The sequence below is a fragment of the Branchiostoma lanceolatum genome, chromosome 14, assembly GCF_035083965.1.
Source record: "Branchiostoma lanceolatum isolate klBraLanc5 chromosome 14, klBraLanc5.hap2, whole genome shotgun sequence".
NCBI classification, from domain to species: Eukaryota; Metazoa; Chordata; class Leptocardii; order Amphioxiformes; family Branchiostomatidae; genus Branchiostoma; species Branchiostoma lanceolatum.
In genome coordinates, this window is record NC_089735.1 from 3,011,630 (window position 1) to 3,024,437 (window position 12,808).

At 43.0% G+C, this 12,808-nt stretch overlaps 1 protein-coding gene across 1 annotated transcript in view; it reads right to left on the reverse strand.

Moving 5' to 3' along the window:
- LOC136448910 (collagen alpha-1(I) chain-like) overlaps positions 1 to 12,808 on the reverse strand; it is a 52,862-nt gene that overhangs the window by 385 nt on the left and 39,669 nt on the right. Inside the window, exons 34-39 of the mRNA XM_066448620.1 lie at positions 12,062 to 12,148; positions 9,344 to 9,382; positions 2,617 to 2,739; positions 1,550 to 1,591; positions 1,186 to 1,230; positions 715 to 759 (exon numbers count right to left, since the gene is read on the reverse strand). Coding sequence (XP_066304717.1) covers positions 715 to 759; positions 1,186 to 1,230; positions 1,550 to 1,591; positions 2,617 to 2,739; positions 9,344 to 9,382; positions 12,062 to 12,148 — 381 coding nt within the window. The remainder of the gene's footprint in view (positions 1 to 714; positions 760 to 1,185; positions 1,231 to 1,549; positions 1,592 to 2,616; positions 2,740 to 9,343; positions 9,383 to 12,061; positions 12,149 to 12,808) is intronic.

The window sequence follows — 12,808 nt, forward strand, 5'->3', positions numbered from 1 at the left end:
CCCCCGGTGCGCTAATTAGGGTTCGGCGGGCTGGGGTCTCTGTGCCACCGAGAGAACTGACTGCAAGGTACCGGCTAAAGAGAACCGGCTAAAAGGCCCGATAAACAGTCTGGAACCCAGGGTACTCTCCAAGCAGAGATCGGTGGGGGAAGATTGTGACCTTTTCATCATATGCCTTGTTTCTTGTCCGCTCTTCCCCGCTGATAGCGGACAAAAACGAGGCATATGATAAAAAGGTCACAATCTTCCCTCACCGACCTCTGCTTGGAGAGTAACAATCATCCACTTTCTTATCTTTCTAGTTTTATCTACCGCCATCGGAATTCTCTGTCATGAATATTCTATACCCCCATGACTCAAATGAGGTAATGAAATACATGTACATGCTTTTGTATTGTCGAACGATCATTTAAGTTCTCAGAAATGTTTTTTTTCACATGTAAAATAATATTTCTATCAGATCGTGTGTTTAATGTTACTCATTCGAAAACTACGGAGCGACACCATAAAAAAATATTGTAACACGATATATGCAGGAAAAATGATATGTTTCACTAAAGTTAAAATCCTCCCACACCATAAGGAGTATAGGGCGATGCCAGGTAACCTGTGTCGCCCCCCGTCTATGTTCAGAGTTAGCTATGTAAAGTCTAGCCTTTTCATGATACATCGTGTGATGTAGTGTTCATAAGCAACTAAATGTGCAGTACCTACCACTGGACAGGAATGGCCACGCTTTCCCCTCTTGCCCCTGTTCCCCTGGCCAGAAAACAACATACAACATAGTGAGACAGCAGATAACAAAAACCTTAATATCATGACTGTTTCAACATAAGATAATAGACTGTGTGTTGTGACCTCAATCCAGTTTAGCTTTAATGAACTCAGTGAACAGATCTTCCACTGGTCGTGACAGCGAAGACAGACGCTATGTACAGTATTTACAGGTTCCCTTTAGACAATTTCCTAGCTTCCCAAGCTAGTACATGTACAATGAACAGCAGACCACGGCTTAATGTCCCATCCTAAAGACTGTGACCCTTTACGGCAGCGTGCATGTCGGGTGGGCGACACAGCCGAGATTCGAACTCACGGATTCGAGCGACTTTTTTTGTTCAGCAGAGGCAGGGTCACTATCCACTGGACCACGCACGCTACTCTAAGAGATTTTACGAGAGCTCTTGCCTTGTCTCCTTTTGATCCTTTCTCCCCTGGTCTCCCAGGTGACCCCTGAATGTGAGAAATACAAAGCGTGTTCTCTTTAGTCCGCTAACACGCTTCCGCTAGCGGCCAACAAGCAGCAATAAAAAGGGTGAAGCGTCGATAAAGGTTAAACATCCTGGTGATAAGACTGTCATTTCCCAAATCTATCCAGGCAGTTGCTTGAGTAAATCCTGTGTGATAAGGGTGAAGGTTTACAAGAACTTCCCTTGCGTGCATTGTGTGCATTTTGTAGTCATAAGACGGCGTGAGACATTACTAAACCCTGTCATTACAGGTTTGCTTCTTTCTTAAGTTTCTGAGGATGTGTCAAGGTTTGGTTGAATACCTGTTGCCCAGGGGGTCCCGGGGGGCCTGGTGGACCCGGGATCTGCACAGAAGGCAAAGAGAATACAGGTAAAGCCCCTCTCACACATACATGTAGCCGGCCATGGCCTCCCGACCACTCCCAACCTTCCCCCAACCATGGTCGGGAGTCGGTTGACAAGGTCAGCTGGGGTTGTGGTCGGCACTTGATCGACGTTGGTCGGCTGCGCCAACCCACCCTCCTAAAAGCAGGACCCCTAGGCCTATCGCTCGATTCGTTGGCTCGCTCGTGTAGGGGCCCTGCTCTTTAGCCCCGGTAGACACGGTTCTGGCGACGTTACTGACAGTTGCTCATGAATAATTAATGAGCTATCCTTATTTGGCACAATCTGGCGGTTAATTTGTTCTGAACCTAAAGTAACGATGTGAGACGTAGCCTGATTGGTTGATAGCTTCCCTGCGTCCTTTGCGATTTTGCTCTAGATGACGGCGCCAGAACCGTGTCTATCGGGGCTAAAGAACAGGGCCCCTACTCGAGCGAGCCAACGAATCGAGCGATAGGGGTCCTGCTTTTAGGAGGGTGCGCCAGCCGAATGTTTAAAAATGTTTGATTGCCACTTTGGTTGACTAGCGGTCGGTGAAAGGTGCTGAATGTGTAAGAAGGGCTTCAACTGTTATAATCAAAGGACAGAGGAGTATGAACGGGTGAGTCTGAGAAGTTGAAAAGTTGTTGAGTGGGACTTAGTATCAACTGTACCATAGCGGTCTACCCCTACCCCTGGAGTCAGCTAACGTCTTCTTAGTTTTCATAAGGATATATTGCTACCGTACCTTGGCGATGTGGAATCAGCTAACGTCTCCTTACGTTATTTTAAAGACGTCTTGCTACCGTACTATGGCGGTGTTGAGTCAGCTAACGTCTCCTTACGTTATCATAAAGACGTCTTGCTACCGTACCATGGAGGTGTGGACTAGGAGTCAGCTAACGTCTTCTTAAGTTTTCATAAGGATGTATTGCTACCGTACCATAGCGGTGTGGAGTCAGCTAACATCTTCTTAAGTTTTCATAAGGATGTATTGCTGCCGTACCATGGACGTATGGAGTCGGTGTTGCACGGCACTGATCAGCTCCATCCGCGGGTCGGGTGCCTGCCGCATCACCCGACTGCCCCGCTTCATCTGACCCTCGGGGATCCCGTTAGCTCCTTCGGGCTGCAAGACATTGAGCAATGGAGAATGAAGCTTTCAGTATGATGAAACTACTTTTCAGATTACTGAAAGTTACATGTACTCTTTAAATGCGAAGAGGATCCCAGTATTGCTTAAGATCGTTAAATCTAAATAAAGTTGTTGCGTGCGTTCACTGGCCCGCCTCATATGACCCTCCGGGTCCCGTTAGCTCATTCGGGCTGCAAGACAACGAACGGTGGATACGGAATGAAAGTCACTTTCAGCTTACTTAAAGTCACTGTTGAAATATGACAAAGATCCTAGTAGTGTTCTCGTCCGAATAAATGTGTGGACTAGTGGACTTTCACTGACCCGTTTAATCTTACCCTCGCTCCTTCGGGCTGTAAGACAACGAGTGGTGGAGAATGAAACAGCTTACTGAAAACTACGCTTCATATGTGAGGAGGATCTCGGTAGTTTTTTAATCTGACTAATGGTGTAGCGGCATTTCACTAGCACTGTGGCGTCTCGGTGGCGCAGTGGCAGGGTGTTTGGCCCAGAGGTCCTGGGTTCAAATCCGGGGTCCCCTGATTTGTCCCGTTGACGTTGTGCCCTTGGGGAAGGTACTTTACATGCCTTTCCTCATTTCACTCAGGTGGAAATGAGTACCTAGCTTCGGTTAGGGACGTCCCTCGGATAGGACGTCAAGTGGAGGTCCCGTAGTGACCGTGACTTTTTATCGTCTGCCTCCCTCCTGGAGCCACTACGTGTACTAGCCCCGACCGTAACCTCTGCTTGGAGAATACCGCTGACAGACTATTCGCCAAAAGTTCACTTATCATTGTGGTAACCAAGGGGGTCTGGGGGAGACTATAGCTAGCTGCAGTTTCAGCAGGAAATGTCAGTAGCTGGGTCTGTGGGAGACATCGGTTAGCAGACGCTACATGCTGTCTAGACTTACCTTGAGTAGACTGTTACCCTTCCTAACCGCTGACAAAGAAATAGCGATCTACAGCTATTGGAGCAGTCTTCGCGACAGACTGGATTTTGGTTTTGCGTTAAAGAACGTATCGGCCGATGTTCCATGCAGAAATGGGACCCACCAGAATGCAGTAAGGTATACGCAATCAGCTGACAGCAGGCAATGTCAGAAGCGGTCGGTCGAGGAGCCTGCTATCAATACTAAGGGGGATCTAGGTACACATACGGATGCTAAGGAAGGGACATCAACTACTGATTCCAACAAGAAAATACACAGAATAGAAGCAGTTCTAAAACACAGTACTTACATTTGATTCAAACTATAAAAAAAAACTCTCCCTATCCTGGAGAACTACTTTGGTCTATCTTATTGGCAAGCAAATAAAACAAGCTTTAGACGGATAAAGAAGGGACATCAACTACTGCTTCCAACATAAGGAAATACACAGAATAGAAGCAGTTCTAAAATACTTACGTTTGATTCAAACTAAAAACCTCTCCCTATCCCGGAGAGCTACTTTGGTCTACCTTACTGGCAAGCAAATAAAACAAGCTTTAGTCCCGCTCATTCCCGAGCGACAGAGGCAACCCCCTGAGTCCTGACACACCCTCTTTCGGGCTAGACTTTTGTCCGCCAAATGATTGCATTCACCAAGGTTATAGGGAGATACAGCATAAATTCCTTGCATGCATGCTTGGGTCACATTTCCAAACCGGCGAGTCGCCAGCCAGTTTGCGGGAACGAAAAGTATGATATAAAAGACAGCAACACACAAAACGTAAAGTAAATGCTAATCCCTTGATCTACACTTGTTCTCCGTTTCCGCAAACAGCCTGGCCGGGCAACGCTTTGGAAATATTGCATTAACACTCCTCACCCGTTTCCTTTCAGATCCCCCCAAAATCATTTAAACCCAGAATTATGACCAGAAGACGTGCTTTTGGCATGTTTGGGCTTCAATTCACTCGATGAAGTAAAACACACACCATGCATTTGAACAATGATACAGTTTATTGTAGAAAAGAAACATTATCTCGTTAACGTTAATGTCCAATAGAGAGATACAACATCATTACTGTTAGCTACATGTTTAGAGCTACAATGTGTCGGCAGTTCGTGTCTGCTAGCTGCAATTGCATTATGTTACATCTATGGCTGGTTTCGGTAAACAACATTGCTCAACCTTTAACTGGTTATTCAGTACTGGCAGGCTAGACTCATGGACGATATACACTCTCAACACATAGAAACTTTCACATCGTAAATACAACATTCACAATTACATTCACACTACGACCCCATGCAGTTGTTGGTCTGCCGAACTCCAAAAAAAATACAACAATGTTTTAGAACTTCCATCTCTGAAAACAACATGAGACGTGTTCTTCAATATGAGTGTTTTCCATAACCATAGAGCTTATTTCGTTGTGCTTGTGTTGCATTATTAGCACATACTGCATATATAAGTTACCAGCTGGACCAATAATGTAGTACAGACCTAGATGGACATTCAAGAGCCACTTTTGCTACCGGTAGACAGAATGTCCCTTCATTGTTCTTTACAAACACGATCAAGTATTTAAGTACAGACAATGGTCATCGGATTTTAAAGGAATAGCGTCAGTTTGTCAGTTATGTAGCTCGAATCTTCATTTTTCTTCTTTAACCCAACCATATGAAGGAAAGGCGAGTTGAATCTACTATCACCGAGAACACTACAAGTGACTACGGTTGACTGACAGGACATCAGTAGGTTACCCGACACCAATAACTAGCATAACATAACGTCTACATTCATCAGCACCATACTTTTCACTTTAAAAAGTACCATCTGCTCAAATCCTCTTCACAAACAGATAAAACCTAGCTGAACATGTGCTGTCTCCTTAAAAATAAATACGAACTTCTTACGTATAAGACGATGAAAGCTACGGTATGAACAAAAGCTACAAAAAGGCGTCGCGAATCTCCTGATAAATAAGTTGGGCATACAGAGTAAATGTAAAATGCTCACATCATGAGCAATACACCAATAAAATCTTATGTACATAGATTATAGATGTATTCAATAGGTTAGTTGATATCTACCTTCTCGCACCTTCCTCTTAACTGTACGTAAAAAAACACTACCACAACTATCACTAAATTCTCCGTATTTACAAAATGTTTACAACTTCTTTTTTCGGACATATCACCACTGGTCATACATTTAGACCTGTCAGGGCCAGGCGTAACTCGATAAATGCTGCTTTTAAACAAATGCCATGTTTGCTATAGCTTACACTAGGTTGGGTATAGCGTTAAGCTAGGTTCAGTGAACTAAATTGAGGCTTATGATGTGTTGCTGCAAAAGACGAAGCCATATCAAACCAAAGCCACAGTTGTTGGCCTCAAACATAAACATACGAAGTTGTGGATGTTGAGCATCAAAATGTGTTCAAGTTTTGTTTGGTTATACAAAGATAAATCATTTCCACTGAAACAACCAGAAATACTTCCTCTGTAGGGCTTGTGCGTACGCCACAAAATATGCGTCTCTGAGAAATTTACAAAGTCAAACCAAGTAAGTCTTTACCTGATGCTGCTATTGGCCAATGTGCCAACAGCAACAGTTTCAGATGGTCTCTTTAAATCAAAGTTTCAAACATTTTTCCATGAAAAAATGTATTTTCTGTGGGGTGTCTTAGACACCCGAGTCACTGAAGAAAACTTTTCAGTGTTTTTAGACAAGAGGAATGGAATGACCAAAAGAAATGTGTCTGGAGTCACAGAGGTGTCATAGGGTCAGCTTGATGCCCCTCAAGCTGTTGGATCTGCAGAACTGGTTATCTTTCAGAACAACACACATGTACAGTGGAGTAACCATGGTTGCTGTTTCTAGTGTGTTACTGCTATGACACCCGTGATCTTTTCGAGGAACATACATGATAAGGGTGCTGTATTGACATAATATGGTGCTATCATAAAAATACATAGGAAAACAGCCACAATTCTACCAATGAAGTCCTTGATAATGTCTATCAACCCCTGGATGAGATGTCATCGGTGTTGTCACCAGCAGGCAGGTCCTTGTTCTGCTCTTGCTTGACTTTCGTTTCCTCCCACGTACTGCCCCACAGTCCAGACCCTAAAGCCTAGGTTACACATAGCCGAACATGGCTCCCGAACGCTAGCCGACTCAGGTCGGCGGTAGTTCGGGAGCATTCTGACCAGTTTTTGGGCCACGCCTATCTTTGGCGCCGAACATGCGCCGAAGATGCGCCGATCTTCTCCTAACCAGTACACGAATTACTCCCGAATGGGCCCCGAATGCTTTCTAGCTTACTCCCAACCATCCCGACCTCTAGCCGCAGACTGCCGAATCTCTCCTGACTAAACCCCGACCGATTGCAGACCCTCTCACGAATTCAAATGGACATATTCAGCGACTTTCAAAAGAGGGGTCATTTTCGGTTTTAACTAAAATAATCCATTCTGTTATGTTGTTAACATCACCGAGAGATCGAATTCGGATCATGGCTAGCTTTAATACTGCTTTTAGTGTTCTTCTTTGTTTTTGGTCGTGTGAAGGTCGGGGGTGATTCGCCCACGTTCCGATAGTAGTCACTTGGTTGAGAATTAGTTAGCAGAGTTTTGTCTACGGCCTTGGGGTGAGTTATGGGTAGGTTGGAAACTGGTTGGGAGTAATTCAGTAGTGTTTCTGGCGTGGTTAAGGTTCTAATTTTACTACTGACTCAATCCCGAATACCAGCCGAGCACTAGCCGACCGCGCCGAACACCAGCCGAACACCAGCCGACCCATTTCAGACCCTCCGTCCAGAGCCGAATGTTTTGAAATTTTCAAAACATTCGGCTGGCGCAGCCGAACACCAGCCGACTCAGCCGAACGCCAGCCGACTCGGCCGAACGCCAACCGAGTTAGCTCCCGAATCACTCCCGAATCACTCCAACCATGGTCGGGGGAGAGTCGGGAGGCCATGTTCGGCTATGTGTAACCTAGGCTTAACATACCTAACTTCACTGTCCATCACAGTTTGAGCTCTTTCTCTCTCCCTGGATCTTGGTTTGATTGTCAGATGCAACATCAGCAAAACAGCTCCCGTCATGCCACCACCGTTACACCATGAATATGCATGAGGGAATGCGATGGAACATTGAATGGTGATTTTTTTTGCTGTAATATCTCGATATGTCCAGACTGAGGAATTTTGGGTTGGTGCACCGAAGTTTGACTTTCTCAAACTATGTACCTGTCTCCTTTCGTCTCAATTATAAAGAATCCCTGAAAAAATTACGGACGAAGGGAATTATTACTAAGTTACTTGACTACATTGTTGAGCTGTTTTCCTGTTAGTAATTTGTTGGAAGTATCATGCAGCACCAAATGTCTAGCCCCCTAGGTCCTAATGCCATTAGTACTTGGTCAGTGTTCATAACTGCCACGTTACAACTCAGCTAAATGATACTCAGACCAGACCAAAATGCCTAACCTTGGTTAATCAGCGACTGTCAATAAAATGGATCATAATTAGTTGTTAACCTTTTGGGAATGATGAGGGGACAATGAGAGAAGCCAATAAATAATAATGAACAGACTGGCACGGGGTTAGCGCTGGCCATTTCACATCACGAAGAAGTCTCGGACTCGGGAAAAAATATGTCCACTGCTTCAGTCAACTACCCGCTTTAGCATGAACAAAAGAACAACATGGCTGCTTGCAAAAGCCTCTGGGCAGTCATGCACCACGAATACCAGTCCTCATTTCCCAAGTTTGGACAAGCAAGATTGAACATTTTGGTCAGGTCGGCACCAACTGAAATAACTTAGCACATGGTATTGAGAACAGGTAGTATAAATAAAATCATTTCCTCTTTCCAGACAAAATATTGCTTTATACAGTTTTTGTTACGTATTGCTTCAAATAAAATAGAATAAAAATAGTCTCTTTTGGCATTCCACGTGCTATAAGCATTCCTCATGCTGGGCACATCAGTATATTACTGCAAAAAAAGAACAGAGCATGTCTTGGTTAGACAATGGCACTGAGGACACTTAACACATTCGTCACAAAAAGCGGAACTCGTTGGCAAATTTTGGCGATGCAATCTTCACCATGACAACGGGCAGCCTTGCAGATGCAACATTCAGGTAGTAACACGGGGTAGAAAGGTCTGGTTGTTTAGCGTTTATGTTGTTTCACAAGTAACCTGTAAACTTGCATTATGGTCGATTTGCCTTAAACACCAACTTTATCTGGTAAAAGTGTAATTATGAACAATGGTAACTGTATATGTAGGTAGTTTGTGGACTTACTGTAACTGTGGTGATCATGCTTCACCTTATACACCGCCTGTCAAAGGCAACTTGCCTATAGGCATGCATTAGTGTGCAACCATCACTTTAAAAAAATGGAATCCTTAAGTCGGGGGGATATCGAACGTCTGCAGCACATTAAACCTTAAACACCTTTCTCCTGCCAGATGTCATACAATACAAACACACCCAGAAATGGTCACCGTATGGGAGATACTAGCAATAGGACAGTAGATGAAAGCATGGCTGATCTGGCAGCAAACTTAACCGTCTATAGGGATAATGAAGCAAAGCAAAGGGAAGGTGGGGTGGGGGGCGAATGGGCAAGAAGGGAAGCACTAACGCCGCACCTTCTGCCAGCACCCGGCCAGCGGCAATCCGTCTTCTCCCTGTAAAGCGAGAAAAGGCAAGATGTATACAAAGGGGCAACGTTGGGTTAACATGATCCCTGGGTTAATCATACATGTACTGAACGTTCAAAATCATCACCATGGACGTGAACTGAACACATCTGATACATTATCAACACAGAATATAGGTTCTCACACAAACACACATGATTGATATATAGTCACTAGTGATACATCATCAACACAGATCTAAAAGATAGGTTCTAACACACACACACACACACACACACACACACACGGATACAAACACATACACATGCATACACACACACACACAAGAAAAAAATTCCCATATACCACTGTTTTACATGTGCTTTGCAAATGAGTTTGAATTGAAAAAAAAAATGTAGTTGTGTGTTCACTATCAAGTGCTTTTGATGAAATTTGGCTTCCTCTGATGAAAAGATCCAGTAAAATGCGCACGTACAGTGTACACCAGCACATTTAAGTTCACACATGCCTCTGAATATGAATAAACATAATATCAAAACAAAAAGACCCTGGTGCAAGCACATGACATTATGGAAATGCAAGGCAAAGCAGGAGGCAAGCAGTAATTGTTCCAGCATTTCAGTGTTAAACAAGAGAACACACTATCAAAGCAAGATCATTTCCTTTTAAAAGCAACTGGAACTTTCCTTTATGTTGGTGTTTTTTACCATTTTGCATACAACGCAAAAATACCACATGTCATTCCCCGATATAGATGTCTTTTTGGACAACAACAAACATTCAATTTATCAAGGACAATCCAGATTCTGCAGTGAATTGAGTAGTGATGAAGGACACTTCATGTTTTGGGAAATCGACCCTGGTACCAGACATTTCTGGGATATAATCGTTTGAAAGATATTGACACCCTGAATTTGTTATTCAAATAAAGATACTTTTCTTCTGGGCTGTTCTTGTGGGTATTAATACACACTATCAACTGAGCTCTGGATACATTAATTGTACATTTGTGAGGCCATATTGATGGCACTTCTAAGCACCAGTAGTTTTCTACTATAAAGAAATTTCTGTTCTCCTTTTCATTACTATGTACTAGTTAGTATAGAAATTCTTGTACCCTTGCCTATCATAAAAGAGTCACATATAGGGGTGGATACTGGTTCGGCTTAATAAGGTCCAAGTCCAAGTTTAGGTCCAGAGATTTAGGTTCAGGTCCGGACCTGAACCTGATCCTGTCCAGTTGTTTTGTTTTATTAGACCATTATTAAGCATTGAGAATAATACTGACAGCACGACTATAAAAGTTTCTTGGTAAGAAGATTTTCAAGATAAACCAGTATTTCATATTTGAATGTTGCACTTATTTTAAATGCCTTTTTTGTCAGAGGGAAGACTCAAAACGCTTTTTATCGAACAAAATAGAAAAAAAAATATTTGTACTTTCTTCATTTTTTTTTGGACTCCGGTTTTTGGCTTTCAGGTTTTTTGGACTCGGTTCTGGGGTGTTATAAAGGTCCAAATCAGGTCCAGCGAACCGGTATCCACCCCTAGTCACATATGTAGTTATCTGTTGCAACATCATGCTGGAAATTCAACATCAACAGGGCTACACCAACAGAAAGGAAAAATTCCGTCTCAAATAAATGAAATTGAAAATCTAATTTAAAAAAAACTTGTGAGATTATTCACTTAATCTTGGCACAATGGGCTGTCTGCAAAATGAGGCTATTAGGCCATGTATTAGGCCAAGTATTACCTAAGCCAATAGACATCGCAAATGCATTACTTGAGGCAAAGGAAAAAGTGAAGAATAAAATTAAATTTTATAGCGGTATCATTGGCAGAAAGCAAATCATATCTGTTATACAACATGTATACAGGCAGGGAAAGGCCACAACAATTTAATTTCTTGGTTAACGGATTTTTATTTTCAAAAAAAAAAAATTTCAGAAAAAAAAATTAAAACAAAAGGCTGGGCCAGCCTTCTGTTTTCATGATTTTTTTTTCTAAAATTTTTTTTGGGGGAAAATAAAAATCTGTTAACCAAGAAATTAAATTGGTGTGGCCAAAGCTATAGAAGAAAAGAACAAAAAAGACACAGGGTTGAACAAAACAAAAAAGGTAAGCAACGAAGGAAACAGCTAGAATGATACTAGTATGATTGGTACTCAGCATTAAGGCCACCCCAATTCAATTTCCTGGTTCTCGGACAATCTTAGCAAATGTTCAGCAAAATGAAAACAAAATGAAGTACAACAAACTCCCCTGACTCATATTTCCCTGTTAATCTTCAAATTCAGTATAATTCAGGTCTGTCTCCAGAAATTTGCTTGTTGGGATGGAAAAATTGTTTCAAATTTTTAAAAAATCAGAACCTCATGACATGAAATTTAAAAAAAAAAATACTTGGGTAAGCCTAGAATTACAGATTTAAGAATGAAAATTAACAACATGGGCTCCAAACAATGAGTGGGATGGAAAAAAAAAATCAAAAGTTGAGCAATAATTTCTTTTTTGAGGTCCGAGAAGCAACCAATCAAACTGGAGTGAGTGAGTGAGTGAGTGTGGCCTAAGCCCAGAGTAAGGCTTGACTACCACTGAGGTCAGCTGTATGACAGGGATAGGAGGGGTGCACCAGGGCCGCAGACGACGGCAAAACTGCGGTCACAGACTCACGACGAGATGGGCAGGGGACACCAAACTTACCAATGGACACGGAGCGTCCAAGCCCGGCGGTCCCGGTTCACCCTTTGAACCCTGATGACCCCTCTTGCCTCTTCTACCTCTCTCTCCCTGCAAGCGTGTCACACAAGATAGGAAAGGATTGGCTCTGGGCACTTACCACAGGACATGGGGCATCTAATCCTGGAGCGCCGTGATCACCCTTTTCACCTTTTTTTCCTGATCTGCCTCTTCTACCTCTCTCACCCTAGAGATGTCCACCAACACAGTGTCAAGAACACACCTCTTTCCCAACCACCTCTAACTAGGACCATCCAATAATATAACATGGAGAACTAATACTTGTAGGAGTTTGTTTCTTTGCTGGAGGGAGGGGGGGGGCAGAGGGTCTTCTACAGTACAACCGAAAAGTTTAGGACCACATTGGGGACGTCTAATGAAACCAATTTGAAAAGAAACTGTATGAACAACTACCAAGTGGACTCAAATTTGGCTGTAACTAAAGAATAACAAATGAGTAATTGTCTATGTGGTGTCTTTTAACTGGTACTTTGCAAGGAGCTTAAAAAAATTAAATTCAATGAATGGAAACTTGACGAGTTTCTGATGACCACAACTAGAGGGATGGGCGTGCATGCATTCCACAGAGGAAAAGGTATGTGGATCCAGCAAAACAAACTCTATCAAGTATTGACGAATGATACGATACGATGATCCTACAGACAAGTGGTATGTTCTGCCTTAACCACAGTACTTTTGTAGCTGTCGGAC